This window comes from Ambystoma mexicanum, chromosome 4p (assembly GCF_040938575.1).
Source record: "Ambystoma mexicanum isolate Mex_15411 chromosome 4p, UKY_AmexF1_1, whole genome shotgun sequence".
Lineage (NCBI taxonomy): Eukaryota > Metazoa > Chordata > Amphibia > Caudata > Ambystomatidae > Ambystoma > Ambystoma mexicanum.
Window position 1 is genome coordinate 603,900,663 of NC_090927.1, and position 25,009 is coordinate 603,925,671.

At 45.3% G+C, this 25,009-nt stretch overlaps 1 protein-coding gene across 19 annotated transcripts in view; it reads right to left on the reverse strand.

Moving 5' to 3' along the window:
* Nucleotides 1-19,168: 19,168 nt before the first annotated feature.
* Nucleotides 19,169-25,009, reverse strand: part of DST (dystonin) — a 2,190,048-nt gene continuing 2,184,207 nt past the window's right edge. For all 19 annotated transcript variants that reach the window (XM_069606170.1, XM_069606155.1, XM_069606164.1 and 16 more), the window contains 2 exons: nucleotides 22,529-22,652; nucleotides 19,169-20,165 (listed from right to left, as the gene is read on the reverse strand). In XM_069606170.1, the coding sequence (XP_069462271.1) occupies nucleotides 19,912-20,165; nucleotides 22,529-22,652 (378 nt within the window). In that variant the 3' untranslated portion in view covers nucleotides 19,169-19,911. The remainder of the gene's footprint in view (nucleotides 20,166-22,528; nucleotides 22,653-25,009) is intronic.

Genomic DNA, 25,009 nt, shown 5'->3' on the forward strand with positions numbered 1-25,009 from the left:
AAGTTGGAACAGAAAAAATGGCAGTAATCAGATTTACTGCCATGTTTTCTGATTTGCCTCAGAATGTAAATAAACGTGTTAGATTTCATTAGTTGAAAAGTGCAGGTATTACTTGTGTTTCTTCTTTGCAGAGTTGAGACCCTTGTGTTTCATTAAATGATCGATATGTGAAAAATTTCACTCCAATGCGCCAACTCCTTAAACAATTAAATGAAAAATTGCTGTTCGGTGAGTCAAATCAAATGTATTGACTTAGTGTTATTTTCACACTGATCACATTATTTTCCAGAGTCAAATTGTATTTATTTTCTCAATTTATTGACTTTGTGTTATTTTCACACTGAACAAATTGTAGCTTAAAACTCTTTTTCCAGAGTCAAATTGTGTTTATTTTCTCAACACGTGTTTCCCCATTGCCAGTTGCAATGGTTCATTAGGAGAAAAAGAAATGATATTGGTCTGTAGAAAAAAGGAAGGGAAAAAGAAAAAGAAGGAAACAGATATGAGGTTAACATTTCCCTTATCTTTTTTGTTAAAGTTGGTAAGAACACAATACTTAATACTTATGATTACCCAAATCCCTTAGAAGTTTGCTGACTCACCCTATTTTTGTGATTGTTTTAATTTGATTTCCTTGAACCAGTATCCTTATCCAGGAAAGTGTAATATAATCAAGTCACTTCTGATAAACAAAACTTGTATGAGTAACCAATTTCTTATGACTGTAGGGAAGAGGAAAAAACAGATGAAAAAGAGAAAATATATATATATTTTTTTCTAATTAGTTTCAATTGTGGTTCTAGGGAAAAAAAGTGCCCCACTTTGGTTTTGGAAAAAGATTAGTGAAGTTAACTAAAGTTAGAGGTTTATTTTTTTTTAATTATTGTATTATTGTCCTGTTTTACCTAACCTTCGTGAAAATATGCTCTCTCTTCAAAAATAAGGTAGGCTGGCCTTGATAAGCTGCTCCTATGTCCTTGGCTGCTTTCACATTGTTAAATTGCCGAAATGCGCTATTTATAGCATTCAAGCCAGCGCGATGACGTCATCATGCCACGGGCAATGTTTATATTTGCGTGACGCGATGAGGTCATCACGCTGGCACGTTTCTGATGCTCCCAGCGGCCATTTTGGAGCATATAGAAACCAGCAATTTAAGCCTAAATGCCATGGTGCTAATTGCTACACTAACTAATTTTCAAATCCTGTTTTAGAGCTCCATCCAGTATAATCTGTTGTTTAATTTAGACTACAGGTTGCTCTTACTAGCTGGTTTGTAAAGAGAAGTGATTGATATGATTATTGACCTTTTAGTTGAATTAAAGATTAACAATTAAAGTTAAGCTATGGTTATGAAATAACACTTGCATAATGATCTCATTGGTATAATGTGAGTCCAAAAATACATTTCCAAAAGGTAATAGAAAGAGTTTGAAAAAAGAAATGCCACAAATAAATCATTTGTAAAATGTAGAGAGAAAAACAGAAATGAAAGCAAAGAGTTACCTTGTTGGTTGATATTAAATAATATATCCTGACATGCATAATTGTGTTTCATCTTATGTTAACTGTTGTGACAGGGCATGTCGCCAGGGCCTAACTGATGGAGTGGGCGGAGTAACGCTGCAGTGTGAGAAGTGCGGCTCTAGCCACAGACCACTGCTGGAGCCCATGCACCAGGTAGAGAACAACCCACAACATTTGGTATATTACAGTAGCCCACTAAACCATTAGGGATTTGAGTAACAAAAACAGTGCACCAGGATGGTCAAACAAACATGGTCAAACAAACACTACTAGCCAACTAGGGACTATATTACTTAGTGGCTTACAAGGAGGCCATGATAAACTGGGCCAACAGTCCCCTATGGACTGATTTATGTTCCAGGTTAGAAGTGCAGAAGGAAGGGTGGCAGGTCTTACAAGCTCTTATTCGCCGTCCCCAGGCCCACCTGTTACACCCTCGGGAGAAAGGTACGTTATTGGTCAGGGTAACTTGGCCCATCCTGGGTGGTATATTTAAAGGGTGGGTTATAGTTGGTTGAGGGCAGGAGGTGGATGAGGACATGAAAGAGACCAGAGGAGGAGAGCGTGGATGGAGTGTGGAGGATATTGGAGAGAGAGATCTGTGTAGTGTTTGTGTGTGGGAGTGAGGAGAGTGTAGTAGTGGTAGAATAGGAATAGGTGTGGGAGGAAAGTGATATTGGTTGGTAGTGAAGGTAGCAGTAGCGGAAGTAGTAGTGTGAGTGAGGCGTGGTAGTTGGTAGTAGTAGTAGATTGTGGTAGTAGGAGAAACAGCAGTGAAGTGGTAGTAGCTGAGCAAAGGTAGCAAAACCAGTACACACGAAGGGGTAGTAGAGAGGCGGTACTAGTGAGAAGCGGAGTAGGACTACTGGTAAGAGCAGAGAAGTAGTAGTAGCAGCAGAGAGGTAGTAATAGCAAGGAGAGAGTAGTAGGAAGGACGGAGAAGTAACTTAGGAGGCAGCAGTTGTGTGGTAGTAGGAGGTAGTGGCAGCAGTAAGAAAAAGAAATGAGACGAGCAGAAAATCGATGGGCAGAGGTAGGAAGGCAGAGTGTAACATTGGAGGGATAGCAGAGTTGTGGGGAGGAGCACAGCTTGTGATCCAGTGTAGGAGAGGAACAGGTGAGACTGATCATGGGTGATAAGTTGGTGGAACTGTGTAGAAGGAGGCACCATGCCTAACTCTGTTAGAACACTAAGCAGGTTTAGGTCAGGGACAGGTGGAAGATCCCTAGGGATATTAAGCAGGCATTGACTCAGTGAAACACCAATTGACTAAGTAAACAAACAGACCGACAGGTGGCACAGTTCAGTAGCACCAACCCCGTTGCAGATGGCTGCCTAGGGAGGAGGGAAAAGCCAAGGAAGTTGAGAGGAGCAGGGTCCTAGCATCAAATTCCTCAAAGACGGTCTATTAGCCCCAACACCACAATGCTATCCGCCCGCCAATCTGTCTGTATTAAGACAGTAAACACTCTTGGAACTTCAGCATGGCCTCGAGTGTGATATTTTGTGGCAGATCCCATCTTACTGTATATTTCACAGATAGCTCCATTCCATCCTAATCTACCTTCCTTTCAAGGGAGAACTGGGTAATCAACGTTAGCAAGCACATTTATTGAGAAAACTCAACCATTGACAAATTCAATTAAAAGGCATAGGAGAAGATGGCTGATTCACCAGACTACACAAGATGCAGATTAACTAGTCCTGTAATTCCTCCAATAAAGTCAAAGACGAATGGCATGAGCTTTTAGGTATTGCTGTAAATGCCAAATATTTGAAACACATGTTTACATTCCGGAAATGTAGTTTTTTTTAGTAGTAAGGATATCGTTTTTTTTTTACAGAAATGACATACAGAGGACGCATTACATAAAGCAGAGGCTGTCCCTATAAAGGGTACATTTACAGGTTACAGTATTTGGATGATTGAGAATAAACTAGGTAGTGGTGGGTAATGCAAATTAACATAGACCCGAAACAATGACGAGGGAGCAATACATGACATTCAGGATGATTGCCAGAATTTACACTGTTCCAGCGGAAATGTACAATTATATTCATATGTGACACCCCTGGGAGAGGGGATAGAGTGGGTGGTTGAAGATGTCCCTTCGATAGCTACAAATTGGTACTGGAGTCTGGTCTTAAACAGTGCCACTCATAAGATAGCTTTCATGGCTAGGAAGAAAGAATTCCAGTGGAGTGGGAGCAGAAGGGTGAGGAGTCAGAGGTGCAGGTGAGTATGGGACAGATGAACAGATGAGGGTTGCAGGTTATGATATGATATGATATATTTTATTTGTATCGTGCTCGTACACAAGTGTTTCAGAGCGCAACTAGGCAAGGGAGGGGAACAGGGGAGAACAAAACACAACAACAACGATCTTACTAGGCCAGTGACATTGAGAACACGCAAGTGCATGGGAATGGGAAAATGGAAAAAGTGCATGGAATGGGGAGAGTGGAAAGTGCGGAGCAGAAGAGAGCAGATAAATAATAAAAAATACATAGAAAATGGGGGCAATAAACAGTGGTAGTGCAGCCAGCAAGTGCTGTGTTTAAGGCAGCATACTGGGTAAGTCTGATAAGTGGAGAAAAAGAAGAAAAATGTGGGGGGGGGCTGTAAGGGTACAGATACAATCCCCAGTGCAAGGAGTGGCCAGGAGGCAATGCAGGAGGGTGGCAGGGTAAGCAGGTACCTGGGTCCAGGGGACAGAGGGTGGCCAGGTGCACAGTGCCAAGAGAGAGCAGATCAGCAGGGGAGAGGGGGAAGTAGAATAGAGAAGGAAGAGCAAGGTGTACGGTCAAGCAGTAATTCAGTTTGCTGAGCACCAGGGTAGACAATTCAGAGGTTTTTCTGAGTGGTGGGTGAGGAGGGGGTGGATATTGGTAGTTATGTATCAATAGAGTTTGTGGTGCCTATCTAAGGGGACACTAATGTTGCGTGCCTTGGGTAATGAAGGGGATCATCAGAAAAAGAAAAATTGACGGGAAGGTGGATTGGCATTGGACGCTGGGAGAATGAGGACTTTCATTCTGATATATTTTAACATTCGGCGATGCAGAGCAATCCAATGATGAATAGTTCAGCTGCAACCAGTGATGCATTCAGATATAGCACAGGTGACGGATGGAAAGGGGAAAGGGAGAAATTACTTACCGTAATGTTGCTTCTATGGATTCTTCTCCTGCAGATTCCCCATCTGATAGATTTCCCATCCAGCTTTGCTGCTTTGGAAAATCTTTCGACAGGGGGCCGAATGGACCTAGACTCGGCCGTCAACCCGTCTTGCTTGGTACTCGATCGTCAGCTCCGAATGTGACGTCAGGTGTTGGATATAAGCTCTGTCACTACACCCCATACCTCAGTTTCCCCCTTTTTTCCTAAGCCCACCACACTGCATGGGAAAACTGAGAGATAATGGGTTAATAAGCCTGCATGGAGTTAAATAACCGCAAACATTCAAAGGAGGACGTGTTAGGAAAGACTTTATATTTGAATTTAATGTTCCCTCCATGTGTCAACCCCCAAACTTGTTGCTGCTGTTCTACACCCTGATCTAACCTTTGCCAGAGAAGCGCAGCCCTCAGCCGCCCTCCTCTGGGCTTTCGCTCAATTGTTATGGGTAGACGACATGCCCTTAAGATAATCAGTACTGGGAGACTTCATTTTCCTTAGTCCTTTCCTCATGTTGCAGCTTTTGTGCAACATGTAACAGGTGTACAATGTAATTTACCTTAAAGTACACTTGGGTCTCTAGTCATTCCAAAGGCCCTAGAAACTCTCGCTGGATTTATTTATGAACTGTGCAGGTGTGTCACGGACAGGACTGGTGGCAGCTATCGTTTATCTTGTTTTTAACCCTTTTTTGCCATGTTAACCGCATTAACCGTGTTTGACACGAATAGGTGGTCTGGCTCCAAAATGGCCATGCCACGAGGTTCTTTGTCCTGTCCTTTGGCCATCTTGCCCCTTCACCTTCCCCAGGTTGAGCCGACCCGGGCCAGTCCTTATTTGGTCATGCACTTTCCCGTGAAACCCAATGCTTTTGCGGGATTCTGCATGCCTTGTGTGTGTGCCTCCATGATGTGGGCTGGGATGTCTATTCCCAGTACACATCCTGGGTGCCAGAGAGTCTAGAGTGTCCTAAATGCCTGGGACCACTGTGGTCCGTGATTGGTCCAGGTATGGAGTGAGTGTTTGTGAGCAGATCTACCATTGGGTCCACTCCGTTTTGGCGCGAAGGGAACTTTGGATAAGAGGAGGCTGAAAACACCACTACCATGTCGATCTCCTGAGTTCACACCGAACAAAGGATAAGGAGCCAAGTATCCTGCAACAAGAAGCCGAGTCGAGGAACCACTGGTGATACGCTGGAAGGTTTGGCACCCTGAGCCCGCTGTCGTCCTGTGGGACCCCTCTGCATCTGATCGTCCTAGAAGGTCTGCGAAGACGCTTCGACCGATTGGAATAGTGGGACCAACTATTCTCGGCACCTTCATCAAACCCTGCAAGTAAGCCTCTTCGGAAGTGTCCCTGGGCCAACCAGTGGGCTGACCATATTACACGGGACGTTTGCTCTGTCACCGCTGCCATTTCGGTGAAGCCCTCGAAACTTGGCAAACTGCTTGCTCTGTGTCCATGGCACCCTCACACCGAATTTCATACACTTGGCATTCCCAGGTCTGAAGTGAGACGAGTGCGCATGGACCCGAGTAAACGCGGTTGCCGTGTTGGCCTGGTGTGGCAACGACCTGTGCACGTTCGCTGCATTTGTGACCCCCTTGACCCTGAATCCTGCTACTGCGGAAACTACACGGTGTCGAGACGTCCTGATTGTCGCATTCGAACCTGCCAGTAAAGTGAACGGAACTGGTGAAGTCTGGGTCTGCCTGCTTCAGGGACCGGTGAGTAGTCCATACCCCAACCGGTGGCCCATAGCGCGGGAGCCCATTTCTTTTCTACCACTGTTGCGAAATAGCGACTCCATCCCGCACTCTCAACCTGCCTCTGCCCGCAAGTGGAGGTCCTGCTTGAGTAGTGGGGACTTGTTCTTCATCGACCGCATCCACCTTCCTGAGCTGCTAGTGACCCTTGAAGAGACCATATCTTGTCCATTGGCACCAGGGCGTGCAGGTACTATTGAGCATAAGGCTCCTCTCTTCGTAGGGCTTGGACTGCCTCTTAGGTGTATTTCTGATGATTAACTGGGTCTAAAGATTACCTGCCCTGCCTGTTTTCCTCCCCATCTAGGTGGTCTACATATTCCGTGCTGTTAACTCCTTAGACCCCTCGGTCTTGTATATATATTGTATTGATTGTGATGTATTGGTTTACTTTAGTGTTACTGTGATTCTTTGCTATGGTCTATGTTACAAAGGCCTTGTAATAAATGAGCCTATTTTTTTAATATAACACCTGTCTGGAGTAATTCATAAGTGTTCTTGCTTTGTGTGCTGACTGAGGTCTTTCAGTCACCCTCAACCCTCTTGAGACTTAGTCTTGACCGCCGCCATCGCTACCCTGATTGGTCTGGCTTGTCCAGAGGTTACCCTGTTCCAAGAAACTAGGCTGGCCTTCTGAACCTCTGCCCCTCCAGGTCAGGGTTCAGAAAACCGTCTTAACAGGAAGAACTTGTGAAAGGCACCACAAACGTAGCCTCAGAAATTATTTATTTATTTATTTTTGGGGGGGTAAGAAACAACATGTGGCAAGAAAGACAGAAAATGGTCACAGAGGACCATCACCAAATCATCATTAAAAGATAGTATGCGCAACAACCATCGACTTTCTGAGAGGGATGGATGGGAGGGGACATGAGGCATTTATGGGAGAAGAATCCATAGAAAGAACCTTACGGTAAGTCATTTCCCCTTCAATGGATGGCTTTTCTCCTGCGGATTCCTCATCTGATAGACTCCAAAAGCAGTAGTTGAAGGATGCGAGCAGAAAGTTAGACTAATAGATTTTGTAGCACCGCCCTGCCAAAACGAACATCAGCTATGCAAGCAACATTTAAACTATAATGTTTAGTGAAAGTATGAAGGGATGACCAAGTTGCTTCATGACAAATATCCATAACGGGGACTCCCCTTTGTAATGCGGTTGACGATGAGACCCCCCCTAATTGAATGCGCCCTGATGCCGGCCGGTAATTCCCTTCCTGTGGACTGGTAACATTCTGCTATACAGAAGATGATCCAGTGGGACAATGTTTGCTTAGTTAACGCTAGGCCCTTACGGGCTAAGGAGGAGGCCACAAAGAGCTGGTCAGCTCTTCTGAACTCAGATGTCCTTGCCATGTAGAAACTTAGAGCTCTTTGAGGATCTAGGCGATGGAAACACTCCTCTTACATAGAAGGGTGTGGTGGTGGATAGAAGACCAGAGGTCAATGGACTGTGATAGGTGGAATTCAGAGACAACTTTTGGAAGAAAACCAGGTGTCACCCTGAGCAAAAATGCAGGAAGGGCAGTTTGCAGCTAAAGCTTGAAGTTCACTCAGCTGTCCAGGGGATGTAATAGCACTAGAAAGGCTGTCTTCAAGGAGAGGAGTCTCAAAGAACAACTGTGCATAGGCTCAAAGGGAGCCGCCATCCGATATGTCGGCACCAGATTAAGATCCCAATCTGGGACAATAAAGGGAGTTAGCAGAAACATATGTACAAGGCCGTTCAGGAATTGTGCCATCACTGGGATCCTAAAATATGAACCCTGATCCGGGGACCTCTTAAACACAGACAAGGCCGCTAAATATCGTTTGACTCTGGTGGCCTGAAGGCTTGCTGAGCACAGTGACAGAATAAAATCCATCACTGTAGTGGAGGGGCAAGAGATAGGGTCACTCTCACGTTCCCTGTACCATATCTCAAATCTTCTCCACCTGCACCTGTACAATTATCTTGTAGATGGTCTGCATGCAGCCAGTAACACCTCAACTACCTCCTCAGCGAGGTGCCAGTCATCATATGTCGTCCACTTAAGAGCCACACATGTAGGATGAGGAACTTCGGGTTCGGGTGACACACCTGACCTTGCGACTCGGTTAGGAGATACGGCTGCTGAGGCAACCGGAGAGGTGGACAGATGACCAGATCCAGAAGATCTGAGTACTAGGTCCTCCTCGCCTAGTCCGGGGCAAGTAGGATCATGGATGCTCGGAACCTCTTGAGCCTCATAAGCACCAAAGGAATGATGGGAATCAGAGGGAAGGCGTAGCAGAGAGGGATGGTCCAATCCACCAGAAACGCATCCCCTAGCATGCTGGATGCTGGGAATCTCGAGCAAAACTGTCTGTACTTCCTGTTGGACTCTGTGGCAAACAGGTTCACCGTTGGGGTACCCCAGCAAGAGAAGACTTCCTCTAGGACTTCCTGGCAAACTTCCCACTCATTTGAGACCATGATTTACCTGCTCAGAGCATAGGCCAAACTGTTCTCTGTCCCCGCCAGATGAACTGCAAAGACAGAGATCCGGTTCTCCAACAGCCAGACCCACAGCTGCATTGCCTCTCTGCAGATGGGGAGGGAGTACACACCACCTTGCTCTCTTAGGTAGTGCATAGTCACTGTATCGTCCGTCAGAATCAGGACATACTTCCCCTCCAGAGACGGAGCAAATGCTTTCAGGCCTAACCTGATGGCTCGCAACTCCAGCATGTTGTTGTGCCATCTGGCTTTTATATTGCTGACTAAAGGCTGTTCACCTGCAAGTCCTCACAGTGAGTGCCCCAACCCTTCATAGAATGCATCCGTGACCACTCTGGCCTGACGTGATAGAGGCCAGAAGGGTTCCCCTGCTATGAGATTGCTGTGGTCTGCCCACCAGGCGAGGTCATTGACCACAGGTGCGGATACCTTGAGGGGATCTGAGAGAGCTCCAAGGTGCTGTGACCACTGACCCCTTAGGAGACACTGTAGGGATCTTATGTGCAGCCTGCCTCTGGCACTAGAAAAATACAAGAGGCCATGAGACCTAAGAGGGGAAGAAAGGAAGCCGCTGGTAGAGTGGTTTGGCTCCAGAACAAGTTGACCATCTGTGCCAAGCTGTTGACTCTCTCCTCGGGAGGGAAGGCCGCCCCAACCTGGGTGTCTAGGACTGTCCTAATGAAATGGAGCCTTTGGACAGGTGTCACTTAGCCCAGCCTGTGTAGTAGCAGACAGGTGTCCTCTAGATGAGACAAGACCTGCCCCGCTGACTTCCCTCGGATCAGCCAGTCATCCAAATATGGGAATACATGGACTCCGGATCTCCTGAGGTGAGCCGTGACGACCGCCATGAGCTTGGTGAAGACCCTTGGAGCGGAGGTTAGACCAAAAGGAAGCACCTTGAACTGATAGTGCTTATCCCCTATGATGAACCACAGGAACTTCCTGTGCTTTTGATATATCGGCACATGGAAATAGGCATCCTGTAGATCTACTGACACCAGCAAGTCCTGAGGCTTGAGAGCGTGGAGAATTTCTCTCAACGTCACCATCCTGAATTTGTCTTTCCTCAGGAACTTGCTGAAGGCCCTGAGGTCCAGAATGGGACAGGAACTACCTTCCTTCTTGGGTACTAGGAAACACTGGGAATACCATCCCGATCCTCTCTGTTTAGGAGGTACCCTCTTCCATGGCATCCTTCAACAACAGGGCTCATAGTTCTTCCTGGAGCTCCTGTCCCAGTAGGACCGGAGGTGGTGGGGGTCTGTACAGAGGCATTCTTAAGAAAGGCAGACAATAACCCCACCAAATGAGCTGAAGATCCCACGCAACAGAAGTAATTCCCTTCCACTGAGACCAATGCTCAGCCAACCGTCCGCCCACTGATAAGGTGTGGGAGGGGAAATCAAAGCTGCTTAGGGGGCTGAGTCTTCCCAGCCGCTGTCTGCTGGCCCTTAGAAGCCCCACTGCCCCTTTTGGAACGTGTGAAATGCTTCTGCCCTTGCCTGCCCGGTGGGAGATGTGATTTCCTGCCGTAAGGCGTATATCGCCTGTAGCCCCTTGCTCTAGAGGCAAAGCTGAAGGCAGGCTTGGTCGGCTGCACAGCCAGGCCTAAAGATTTAGCAGCGATTTTGGATTCCTTACATTTCTTCAAGGAATCGTCAGCCTTTTGACCGAACAGGAAATCGCCCTCGAAGGGCATGTCCTGCAATTTAGCCTGGACTTTGGCGAAAAGCCTAGATTTCAATTAGGCCTGTCTCCTCAGCGTTACTGCTGATGCCATAGATCGGCCCACACAGTCGGCGTTGTCCAGGTCTGTTCGCAGTGACTGCCTGGCAACCTCTTTCCCATCCTCCACCAGCTGTAGGAAGCCCTTGTGCATTTCCCCCTCAGGGACGTACTGCACAGCATTGTCCACTGCTGTCCAAAGACCAAAAGAATATTTCACAAAGCCACTAGCCACATTTGTAGCTTTAAGGGCCATACTGCTTGAAGTAAAAGCCTGGTTGGCCAAGGCATCAACCTTCTTCACTTCCCTGTTGAGTGGCAGAGTGGAAGTTGAAGAAGCTGGTCTGGAGGAGACTGTAGCAGCTTGCATAACAAGACCTTCTGGAGAAGGGAGAGAGGAGAGGAATGAAGGGTCCTATACTTCCTGGATATGGTGGAACTAATAGGGAGAATACAACAAGGATGCTGTCACAGAGCGGTCAGGGGGTCAGCAATTGCAGGGTTTAGTGGCATGTTGCGCTCTGTCACCAGACCACCATTCAAAATATCAGTGAGGTTGTATCTCTGCACTGGCACTGCTGATGATTGGAATCCTAAGGTGTCAATGATCTCTTCTACCAAAGCCCTGAATTTGGAATAGTTACGAATATAGGGCTGGCTTTGTTGAAAATTCAGATCCGGCGAGCTATCCAAACCACTGGCATCATGAAGGCCCTGAGCTAGCTACAGTAGCTGATTATGGTCCTCGAAGCAGTCCACACCACTCGTGCCCACATAAACAGGGTCGACGTCCCCTTGGTCTCCTGTGTTATCAGCGCCGAAAATGCTCGAGATGGTGCAGAATAAAAATCGCACTGGGAAAGCGGGGTCTAAGAGTTTTCGACAACTGTCTGCGCAGATGGTTTGTCCTTCAGTGCTGATAGAGTGGCCGTCGTGGTCGATCGCGGGCATGATGTCGAAGCATCAATAGTTTTAAAAGCACAGGACAGACACATAGAGGGCCATTACAACTCCTTCGATGCCGAAGGATTCATCGACACTGAAGGCATCGGCACCAGAGCATATTAGGGGTTGGGAATGCTGAGTGTCGTTCTTGCCTCTGAGGCCTGTTGAGTGCGGGGGGTAACCCACGCCTACTGCAGCATGCTTTTTGATCATCTCAAACATGGAGGTCTTAAAATCCTCCCATTCCTGATGACTGGTAGGCCCCGCTGATGGCTTACCCCTCTCTGTCGACGAACTAGAGTCCAGATGATGACGCCTCTTCTTCTTTCAGAATGAGGATGAGGAAGAATGGCTCCTTGAGTGGGACCGCTTCTTCTTCCGCTGATGTTCTTTCTCAGTAGTGTGCCCCTCAATTACGCCCTCTGAGGACCGTACCGTCGACTGTGCCAGAGATTTTGAGGGCAGATGAGCAAGTGCAAGCTTAGCAGTACGATCGTGAAGGGATTTCGGCTGCATTTTGGCACACAATGTACACCCTTTCGTGACCCGTGCCAAGGCACCAGAGACGCAACTTGTGTGGGTCAGTGATGGACATTTTGGTGCAACAATCAGTACTCTGCTTAAAGCCAGCCAGAAACCCGAGAGACCGACATCTTGCGTCGAGTAATCTAGAAATAAAAATCAACGTTTTTGTACTCGAAAGCTCAACTGAGCTCCCACGCAGCGTGGCAGCACGGAAAAAAGGAACTAAGGCTTAGTGACAGAGTTTATATATGATGCCTGATGTCACGTCCGGAGCTGACGGTCGAGTACCGAGCAACACGGATCGACGATCGCTGGGTGAGCCGTGGTCCACATTGCCCCGTTGAAAAATGTTTCATATCAGCAAAGCTGGATGGGATATCTATCAGATGAGGAATCTTCAAGAGAAAAGCAATTCATTAAAAGATTACGGTATGAGCAGCAAAGAACTGCTAGTGAAAGCCAAAGGAAGAGAATAGTTGGGCCAGGTAGCAAGTCTAGAGGAAGAAAATGGAGGGTCCAGGACTACACTTTGAGGGATGCCCATTGAAGGGGTATGTGAGAAGAGTTGTTCCAGGAGATGGAGACTGAACGGTAGATATAGGAGGCATTCAGTGAAGTATGGTGTCCATGAGGACAAGGGAGTAGAGTTTGGGGGAGCAAAGTACAATCCAGAAACTGATGATCCTGTGTCGAATGCTGCAGTTACATCAAGTAGAATGAGGATGGAGGAGAGGTGAAAGTGGTCATTAGTGTTAGGAAGTTGGAGACTTGGGTGAGTGCAGCTTCAATTAGATACAAGCTCCAAAACCCAGATTGGAGGGGGTTGCATAGTGTGTCCCCCTTTAGGTAGTTGTCGCTGCTGATAAAGACAACTGGCTCGATTATTTTAGAGTGGTGTAATAGAGCAGGGCCAGGTCTGAAGGATTGCAGAGACTGCAATGGCTTTCTTTAGTATGGATATGGCAATGGCTATTTGTTAGCAGGTTTGGAATATACTGGTTGAGAGGGAGAGATTCAAGAGGAAGGAGAAGTAAGAAGAGCTCAAAGGTGCAAGCCTTTTGATCATTTCAGATGTGAGGGGATCAAAAGGTGGATCAGTGGGGAAGGTGGCAGTGAAGTCGGATAGAGAAGAAAGGATGAGGTTGGCACTGGTTGAGAGAAGGGATGGGAGAGTAGGCTAGACAGGCTGTTGTGCATCATGCTGATTTTGGAGGGGACACCAGAAGCAAAGTAATTAGCAGAGACAGGCAAATATGAACCTGTCTTTTTTGGGGTGGGAGCAATGCTTGGGGCGTCAAGCATTGCTTGTGAGGATGAGTGCAGAGAAAGGATATTCTATGAACGTAGAAATGTGGTCAAGTGAAGGAGGTAATGAGGGCAAGTAGAGATTCTTTGTAGGCAGTAAGAGTAGAACAAGATTTTGCCACAATTGGGGGAGGAAGAGATGGGTGGTTATCTTCACTTGTTGGATGATTGGGGAGTTCCACGGCAGAGGCCATGGCAGGAGGAGTGGAGGAGTAAGCATGATAGTGATATTCATAGAGGCTAGCCAGTGCAGTTTTGAACTTAATGAAGGAGCGATCGATAAAGTAGGCACATGGAAGGGATGACGCTTGGAGGAGGATCCTGCTTTGGCCAAGGTAGGGGATCATGAAGTCAGGCTTACATTTTCCTTTGGTGATAGAGAAAAACCACAAGAACAAGAGAAGATGATAGATAGAGATGGTGATGTGCAGGAGTGAGTGGACAGAAGATGAGGGACCCAGGGCAGTGGAGTTATGTGGGGGGGAGGGATAGTAAGTTTAGAAAAGGGAGTTTCTTTGCATTATGTAATATAGTCGAGAGTGGTCCTTCAAAATCTTGCATAGATGGCAACTCACATCATACTAGCTATACAAGATGGATCCTGGACTCTTGTGCTGATGCTGGCAGATGTGCAGTGATAGGGGCACCTTTTTCCACATCTGGTGACACTGTGCTTTACTCCACATTTACTGTAAAGAAGGGACTAGCCGGACTTAATATTTGAGTGGTACCCTCTTACCTGCAGTTCCCATCCTGATGCAGATCATTCAGTTCCCACCATGGTTCAGTTTATGATTGGAAATAAGTCTAGCATTGGAATCTAGATGGAAACCTTCGGGACACCCACGCAACAAGAATAGTTGGATATGGTCAAAAACCAGTATGGGAAAACATACATATTTAAGCAGAAGTAGGGAGACCGAAGTTGAAAGAAAATGGTTCGCATACAATGTGCATGTCCCAATGTTTCAAAGCACTCTACAACTGGCACCTTTATACAGGAGACCGTGAGTTTAGATATCACTGCCAGCTATCCTTAGGCTTAAAATGCTGCTAGCTCGAGCTTTATGTTACAATAACAATATTGGTTGTTATTTCTGGCTTCATGTCGTTCTTTATTCATCCATGATTTTCTGCATCCGCACACTGCAAACTCCTTCTGGTTATGCTTAATCCATACTATTTTGCTCTGTATGCCTCTTTTATGTTTTGTAATACTTATGATTGTACGCTTTTTCATTCTTGATTTGGTTCACTGTCAAAAAAATGCTTCTTTATGGTTTTATCCCAATATTTGAAGTATCTATGTCCTTAGTGGGTAGGAATCATCTGGCTCATTGGCTACCAACGGATTCACTGGACCCATCAGCTAACCCAGTTCTGAAAGTACCTGGCAGCAGTCATGGAGATGCTCCCACACCATCCAAGAAAGATCACAGTGATAGACCCTTGGAGTGCACCAGTGCAGGAGGATCACCTGGGTGAGTGGTCTTTGGGGAGTGGGACACCGGAGGATGAGATGCAATTGCTCTCCCTGTGAACACCTATACCCAAACCTACTAGGTAGGATACGTGGGAATCCCCCTTTGCCTTCACAAATACTTATCACAGACAGCCCGCTCCAGGAGAAAAAAGACTGATACACTAGAAGTATACCTAACATGTCCTGCTACTATGGTCAGGTGAAGTCAGGAAATTGCTGAGAATCACCCACACATGACATCCATTAAACTTCCCCAAACAGATAAAAAGAAGAGCACGAGAGCACACTCTGAGCAAGGTAAATGTCAGGAATCGTGACTTATTCTATCTGTTGTTCTCTCTTTGTTTCTTCCGCCTTTCTGTGTGATGTGTTTACTTTTGCTACTTAGGCGTTCTTCTGCCACTCATAGCTCCACCGACCTACTCTTGTAAGCATTCACCTCTGTCTCGTTATGCAACGCCTCCTACTTTAACTTTCCTTAGTATTCTAAGATTCTGGCTGTTTCTGGCTACCGCTTCCTTACTGCTATAGACTGCCTTTCACGCGCATCCGCGTATTTATCTTTTCCGTGTCTGCTATTGTCATGCGATTTCACCTTTCACTGTGAGGCTTTCTTTTCCGTGATATTTACCTTCGGTATTCTTGTTTAACAGAGGGTGATTCCTTCCTCTTGCTATAATTCAGACTATTTCTTGAGGCCCTACTCTTCTCTTACTTTTAAAATACTTAACCCAGCTATACTTATCTATTGCCTTTGAAGTATCCCAGGCAATCCTCAGCAGAGAACGGTCCACTCAGTGCTTGGGTCTTCGGACTCCACCCATACCACTTCTTGCAAAACTCCAGCTTCAGGGTTTTTTCTGCCTTCCGGCTTTTTCCCTGGAATTGGAGGCTAGCCCCCCGGTGTTCCCCGAGGACAGATTCCCATCTCTGTCAAGGTGACCTCCGGAGGGGCTAGACCTTACTTGGACGAGCGAAAAATCAAGAAGCCTAAAGACAACACCCCAAACAAGGAGAAGAGCCACCGGAAGGCGAAGACTGCTCCCAAGGACATAGCTTCTGAAAACTCAGGTGAGGAGTCAGGGGAGGTAGAGCTGAGGTCTGACAGTAAAGCACACAAAGGAACAGTACTTTTCCGATGGCAGCTTAACGAGGGAAGAAAGACGGATACCCTTGACCTTTTTGGCGAGAAACCATTACTTTTCATAACCCTGCAAATCAGAAAGTATAAGGCCCGGAAACCAAACTACAGAAACTTGTATTGTGTGTCAGATACCCGGTGCCCTCCTGCATGGCTGACCGAGTCGGAGAGGATCAGCAGGCGACGTGGTACCGTCCTTGGCTCCGAGATTAAAGCAGCACCTGAGAGATCAACACAGCCGGTGAGTTGGGGAGGCCAACACAAGACCAGTCTGTGTTGCAGTCAAGGTTGCAAGCAGCAACATTGTATAAAGAGCACAAGAACAAAGAGTGAATTGCTTGTGATGAAAGACGCTGGGAAAACTTAATTGCTGATGGATGTTTGAACATTTATGGAAGAAAGATACATTACCAGTGACAGAGTGTACCGGCGCCACATGGGTGCCCAATCGAAGTTCTCTGTAAAGGTATCCAGCCAGGAAGTGGCAGAAACGAAAGTAAGAACATTTTGTGAGGTGAATTGAAGTGGTCCTGCAACGGTTTAAGCAAAACCCATCACACATTTGAAAGTCTTCGATTTTGATGTCAAGAGAAAAATGTAGAAAGTGAGACTGCATGGTCCGAGCCCGAACGAGGGAGATCCATGGTCTGAGCCTGAACGAGGGAGACCAGTTGTAAACCTTGTGGTAAAAGGCATCCAAGCCTGAAGGAGGGAGACCTCTGATGAATACTGAAACGAGAACTTGTACATATGAACATCTTGATAAGAAAGAAACTTTGGTGCATGTTTGCTACGACAGACCCTCTCCAGTAAGAGACTGTTATTGGAAAGGAGGCTTTGGCAAAAAGCCCTGATATCTATGCTTTGAACTGTATCCTCATGGCAGAGAAGCCAGAGTGTGTGTGAAGCTCGAACATGCCGCCTTGCTCCATGCTGAAAACATGGGGAAGGGAAGCCAACTGCTCAACTATGCTGACATTATTTCTTGAACACTTTTCTTTTTGTATACACTTTGGTTCCACACCATTTTGTTTTAGAAGTAAGGATTGGCAGTAGGTTTATTAGTATAGGCCCTTTTATTTTGACAGTCTCGACTGCGTTATTATTAGATGGTCGAAGCTTGCTCCCATCTTTAGATTTAGGTTTAGATAGGCGTTCAACCAACCCATTGAAGTTCAATAAACACTCTTGAACTGTGTTCACTTGTGTCTGTCTTCACTGTTTGATACCATGCCTTCCTTACACAACCCAGAGTTTCTGTGTATTGTAGATATGTAGATCTCTGACAACCAACCACATGTGCCCCACTTAGGTATAAACTTCATAACAACAATGGTAAGGAAAAGACTGGGGGAGGAGTGGCTTTCATTTATCCGCAAACACCAAAGTTTAATAAACCTATAACATTTGAATGTTTGTGGAGTAAATGCACCCTAAATGATAACAGACTTACCACCATTCTGGTAGGATATAAGACACCTAGGCACCAGATTTAATGGAGAACAGTTGAACCTACTGAAACCATCATTATCCCAGCAACACGAAAGATGGTTAGGGCTGGCCTACATTGTTTGATTAATTGATGGATTTAGGGCACTTTTATAGTGCACTCATATCCCAGAGGGTTGGTAGGCCCTAGGAATGATGACCCTAGCCCTTCCTAACAGATATGTCAGATCTAGGGTTTGCAAAACTACTGCTCACTTCAGCGCACAAACTTGAATACAACACAGAAGTAATATTTAATCTTGACCTTCAGATAACAAATGTTGCAATTATTGATATATTCTGACTGACTGCTGAAGGGTATCATTGACGTCCCAACATAAGCAACCAAGGTCTTCAAAAACGGATCCACCCATCGGTGTGAGTGAGGCCACTCATCAAAGCCACTAAGATATTTGCCCTGAACTTCCAAGATTCCATCAACTGGGAAAGCAACCTAGACAGAAGGATAGCTCAGGGGCAAAGCTTTTTGTCTTGGAAGCAAGACAATGCAGAGTTCGAATCCTGGTCCCACTTAGATACTGGTCTCCAATATTAAGCATGTAATAAAATAAATTAGACAACCCTGATGTTTGGCTAATGTTAATGCGCAGGTTCCCGCTGATGTTGAACAGATTAGCACTGCCTAAGCTTAAGAGACCAAAACCAATAAGAACGGGTGAAAATAAATTGTTCAACATAAATTTGGGAGACTTCAAAAAACATGGAAGAAACCTGGAACTGGTGTGGAAAAAAAATCAAATTAGAGGCTGACAAACCAGCACAGAGTCAAGTAAACAAAAGTAAGGAATTTGATAATTTGAGATTCGAATGGCACAGTGACTGAACTCTTATCTACAATTAAATAACTGAACTGATTCAGATAAGATGCCCTTTAGTGCCACCTAAAAATCAAGCCACAGACCCAGCATATTCCTTTAAAGACCAAGTAGAAACTATAAGGTGTGGTGTGCTGTGTAAAGCTATGTCTGTGGCTAATGTTATAAGTGTGAGAAGTTTGTGTGAAGTTTGATATTCTTTGTAAAAACCTAGTGGGAAGTTCGATGATGCTGTTCCAAGTGGCAGGTAGGCAGCAGTGTGATTCGCACCTGGAAAATGGTCAGCTCTGACTTTCACCAATTCAAACAATAAATTAGTAAAGAAGAAAAAATGAACATTGTACATTGCTTACCTTGTCCAGGCTGAAGAGAGAAAAAAAAACATGAGAACAATTCAGAAAGTCGATGAAAAGGGGGAAATCCCCACACTGACAATTTTCTTATTAGATGTGTGATTTGCAAATTCATAATTGACATTATGTTAAAAATAGTCCATATAAATGTGTTATTATATCTTGTGCAATTCTTCCAGGTTTTGATGATCATTTGGAAAACACGCATTGGCCTTGCGATTCGCGTCTTCAAAGTGTTTGGCGACACATCCACCGCCCGTTTGCCTCCTCCAAACCGGATGAAAAGACAGGAGAGAGATTGGGGGGGATGGGAGCTTCTCCAAAAGATCCATGGTTCCCATCAGTTTTCAATGCCTGCCATATCGCAGGCGTTTCCTACCTTCCATGCTTTGGGTCAGTCAAAAGCCATGCAGTTTAGGGACGTTGTTTATTTCATAGCTTTCTGCAAGCAAAATTGCTTTGATACAAAATAGTTTCAATGATACAGTGCTACCGCCCACTCAAGCAAAGAAAATCTCACATTTACATGAATGCACATTTGTTTTTGTACAGTACGATAGTTCTAGTAGCCAGGATCGCTCTGACCGCGGATAAGTTAATGGCACAGACAATGCTGTAAGATAATGGAGTACAGTATCATGTTGCTTACAAGTGCTTTAAAGTGACTTTTCGTATGATCTCCAACCATGTTCAGTTAAAACCAATCTGCTCAGACAGTTCTGACCTCAATCTCGGTCTTATTTAGTAAGCTCAAAATGTGCACCTGCGACTGCGCAATTAAATTAAAAAATACTGCTAGCCACTGGCAACCGTTCTTTGAGGATGTAGTGTCGAGGCTGCTGGGTTTCGTCCAGGTTTCAGAGATTTGGAGTTCACCCAGGAACTGTTTTAGCATCCTTTATACACATTACCGTGTACACACGTTAGTATTTAACTTAAAAGAGTCTTCATTCTCTCCAAATAAAATATGGCAAAATAAGAAACATCAGACACAAATTATACACATAAAATAACAAGACAAATACACAAATAAGGCCATCTGCATAATTAAAAATCCACCTCTTGCAATATTTCACAATAATTTCTACATAATATTTTACATCTTAAAAACTTAAATATTTAATGCACAAGAATAGAGCTCGAGTTCATGACACTATCTTTTGGAGGGCTTGCTCAGCTTGCTGGCAGGGTACCTCCGTTGGGGCGTCGGGATTTTGGAAGGCTTGCCTGTTGATGGCCGAGATCCTGCTCGGGGCGACGGTCTAGTGTTCTCATGTGCAGCGTCTGTCATGTCTGAACATACAGACTGGATTTCTGAAATGTCAAAGTCTGATGCATCGCTGCCTCGACGGCTGCCAGTCTTGCTACCTGCTCGGCTATCAGGTCGACTTGGAGTTTTCCTCGATTCTTGAGACAAAGAGAGAAGATAATTAAAAAGGTGATGCAGAATGGTCAAAACACTACTTTAACATGGAACACTGTGGATAGTCCTGAATTGGTGATGTGCGCAGGAAGTCAAATATCTTGCCTTGCTAAATGGGACATTGCCACAGCCAGGAAAGGTCACCTGAGCATGTTTGACAAAGTGTTTGAGCACTTGGTACATGTATTGACATCAATATCAAAGTATGCCTCTTAAATATGTTTCTGGATCTTCCAGTTATATGCATCTTCTGTCCATGTATACAATAACCAAAATCTACATTCTGCACAACAATGCTGTGATAGCACTGCCAGCAGCGATATCTCAGGTATATGATACTGGGCCCTTGTCTATATGTCAGAGCAGATATATTTTGAAGCAATTATATAGCATGCATTTCTTTTAAGTCTTATAGACCGAAGGAGTCATCATTATTGCCCACCCCTAAGCTATTGACTAAGGTCAATCCAAGGGCAATATGTTCCCAAGCGAGGTCTAAGAATGTACTATCATTTTGTGGTAAAATGAAATAGGGTATGCAATGTTGGCAGCTGCTGCAGCGGTCAGAATGTTTGCAAAGAGGCAAACGAAATTCTGTCCGTAAGAGGTCTATCAACCTCAAATAAGTGTTTCTGCGAGGACAAAAACCAAATCGAGACAATTCGACCCCTTCTGGTTTCATGTATTGGACCACAAACTCTCAGAATGACATACCTAAACCAACTCTTCTCGACATCACTTCTCTTGGAAGAAGAGTACTGGTGGGTGAGGCTGATCGGTGGAGAAAAAACCTCTTGGGTGATTGCGATGTCAAAAATCATACAACATACTCTGACAAACGTGGAACAACGGTAGCTCTGAAATTCCTCTGAAGTATTACCACACAAAATGGACTATTCTTTTCTTTACGTGGGAGACCAGACGGATGTTTTCCATCACGTGAACTGCAACAATATATATGGGACTTTTGCAACTTTTCTTTCTTTGTAAAAAAAAATAATTATCTATTTTTGGTGTTTTGTAACATGCCAGAGGCTAAAACATTCTGCTTCGAAGTGCCCTGAAATGTTTGAGGTGTACACAATTGTTTCTTTGGTTGCATAGTCTATGTTGGCGTTCAACCAACTTCAGGGCTTATTTAAATACCACAGAGAAACACGGGTTGGAAATACATGTAGGAGGCTTTGTATTAATCCTGACCATATGGCTATGCTGCTATTTGACTGCAATGGTGAACCATGAAATATAGGTCTGTAAAGCACTGCCTGATAACTGGGTTACAAAGGTAGCTAGGATTGATTTGGACTTTTAGCAAGCCACACACTTGTTTTTCAGGCAGGCAGGCGATAACCAAAAACACTGATTCGCACACAGTCATAAAGCATTAAAGGGAGAAAGGACCAAAGAGGACGAGATCCAGGATATGATCATCTGAGAGTATAGGGCACAAAATCAATTGGCCAAGGCCAAGACCTAGAGAAGTGTCTGATTTCAGCCCACTGATTGGTTACAGAACACTCATTGATGAGCATGCCATTTAAAGTGGATATTTTCACATATAAAGAGGCAGTAGAAAGAGGTGGACAAGTGGCAAAAAAGGATGACCTGAAGGGACAACTAGACAGGCCTATACGTGTTTAGATTGCAATGTAACATGTTTTAAGGGCAGATTACTAGATGCCAGAATGACGTTTGAGCATAACACATTCGAATGATGGAAGGGGTGGGGGCAGCATGCTGCGTGTAATTATTTTGTTTCGGCCACAGATAGCTTTGCCTTGGGCATTTCTTCAGCTCCACAGGAGTGATACTGCTGCGCACACAAGCTCTTGGTACACTGATCAGCTTTAATTTACCGGAGAGTGACATTCTGGTGGACACATGTAAATAAAAAGCATAATATGAAACTGCCTGATATATAAACATATATAGAGAGAGAAGAGAGAGAGAGTCAAGAATGGTCTACTATCAAGGAAATTCAAAGACATCACACTGGCTGAAACCAAAACAATACAATCCAACTTCCAGCTATGGACTTCAGTGGTTCTAAAAATAGGGAATTCATGAGCAAATGTTTATCAGAGCGAAACATTTTATCCGATCATAGAAACCTAGGACAATTCAAAGTGAAGTTTCCTGGTGCTCTAACCAGCAGCCATATAGAACAGGTGCTTGCTTGTTTCATACTGTTCCACTAAAAATTCAATTTCGACAAGTTTGTAAAGCGACCATGATTTTAGTAACACAGTTGTGAAATGAATGTACTACATTTTCTTTTTTGAACCACCAGCGCTGTGGTTGGGTGTAGCTTGCATTTAAGTAGTGTGTGGAGTATTCAATTGCTCACCTGCAAACTGTAGTCTGACCCTTGTTGCTGCTGTTGATAAAAGGCTGCTGTCTTCACCTGACTGGAAACCTTTTCCCGAGAGATACCCTGGAAGTCGAAGTTTACTCCCGGTGATAGGAGTCCCCTAGAGACAACATTAAATATTGAAGTTAAAATGTGCTATTAGTCTTCTGGATACATGTACAGTATTTTCCATGATACAATCAGGATGTTCCCCCCATCTCTGCCAATTCTCAGAGTATCTGTAATGAATTCCCAATCAGGACTAACACATGGCGTGAAAATGCCCTTCATTTACAATATGAGCTACTAATCATTGCCAAGAAATAAATAATTCATTTTGGTAACAGCCCTTCCATTTCTTTCCAATTAGAATTGGGGTTCCACCTCCCACTGAATTCCAGTAGTTGCATACTACAAATTGGCGACTCCCTCCCACTTTTTCGCCCCTTTCCTCTCTTTTCCCCTGACAAGGTTTCTAGACAAGTCCGATATATGAAAGTCTCATCAAACAGGTTTGTCCCTGTTCCTCCAAAACCATCAAGGACCACATTGACCCTTGCTCCTGCCCCTGCAGATTTCTGCAACCACTCCTTTGCCTTGGGAGCCTTCCCCTCCCCTCTGAAGCACTCACTTGTGCCCCCTCTTCTCAAAACACCCACAGCTGACCCTTCTTGCCCGGCTAACTATCACCTAATCTCTATTACTCCTTTTCTGGGAAAACCTCTGGAAAAGCTGGGCATCTCACAGCTTAATCTTCACTCTGACTCTGTTGGTTGTCTCCATGACCATCAGTCTGGCTTTAGAGCGGCCAAAAGCACGGAAACTGCTCTCCTGAAAATCTGTGAAGATCTGCTCTCCAACCTCGACTCTAACATCCCCTCTGTCCTCATTCTACTCGATCTCTCCCCTGCCTTCAACATGGTCAACCATACCATCCTGCTCAACCGTCTCTGTGACAACCTGTGTATCACTGATCAGGCTCTGGCCTGGCGGACCCCTTTCCTCTCTGATCAACTCTCCCAGGTCCAACTTGGGTCCTTCCTTTCATCTATCTCCCTTTCTAACTGTGGTGTTCCACAGGGGTCTAACCTCTCACCCTGGCTTTTCAACCAATACCTGGCAATTCTTGCCTACTGCATTGCCATTTTCTGCTGCAATTTCCTGTGCTATGCAGATGACGCTCAACTCATTTTCAGGCTTCTCTCATCTCCGACTGCCTATCTGCCATTCAGGATTGGTCTGCCGCCAATTATCTCTGCCTGAATGCCAGCAAGACGGAGATCCTTCTCATCGGTACACCTTCACCCTCCTTTCCCGTCACTCTTTGGCCGGCTTCCCTTTGCCCTCCTCCTACCCCCACCTGTGAGGCTAAGAACCCCAGGGTCATCTTTGACTCCACACTTTCCTTCTCTGCACACATCTCTGATGTTTCAAAAAAAATACAACTTCCTACTGCACCTCCTCAAAGATATTCTACCTTTCCTCTCCTTCCCCCAGAAGCTCACTGTCTCTCGAGCCCTGGTTCTCTCTAGGTTGGACTATTGCAACAGTCCCTTTCTAAATCTACCTGCTTCTACTGTACACCCTTTGCGAGACTTGTCCTTGGTGTTTAGACCTGGGATCGTATCACTCCAGCCCTGAAATCTCTCCCTTGGCTCCCAGTGGCTGCAAGGATTAATTTCAATACCCTTTGCAACGTCCACAAGGCTTTCTGGGACCTGGACCCAAAATACCTTCAACTCTCCCTCTGTAAATACCTTCCCTCCCGAACTCTTCGCTCCTCCACCTCTAAATCCCTCAGGGTCAGTCGCTTTTCTAAGAAACAAGCTGGGCGTAGATCTCTGTCTTTGGCTGGGGCCTCCCTCTGGAACAGTCTCCCTGCCATTTTTAAACTTGAGAAGAACCATCTCTGGTTCCAGAAGCACCTCAAGACCTTCCTCTTTGCTTCTGCCTTCTCTCTTCCTCTCCCCTACTGATCTGTTCTGTCATGGCATCGTGCACGTCGTCACCCTCTGACTTTTGGGCCCAGGTACCTGCTCACCCTGCCACCCACCCGCACTGCCTCCTGGCAATCCCTTGCCCTGGGGTCTGTATCTGTAACCCTACAGTCTCCCCACCTGTTTTTCTGCAATTATCTGGCACATCCTGTCTACTGCCTTATACCTAACACATGCCACTTGCTGGCTGCACTACCGCCGCCTGTGGCTCTTATTTATTTATTTACTTATTGCTTTATTTTCTCCTTGCTCAGCACTCCCCACCATGCACTTTTCCCCTTCTTCCTCTCCCTTGCGCATTCTCAATGTCACTGGGCCTAGTAAGATCGTTGTTTTTGTTCTCCCTTGATCCCTTCCCTTGCCTTGTCGCGCTCTGATACACTTGTGTACGAGCGCAATACAAATAAAATATCAATATCACTCTTAATGGGCATGTTTAACTTACACTACCGCACTTACAAATATATGCTTAGATGATTAA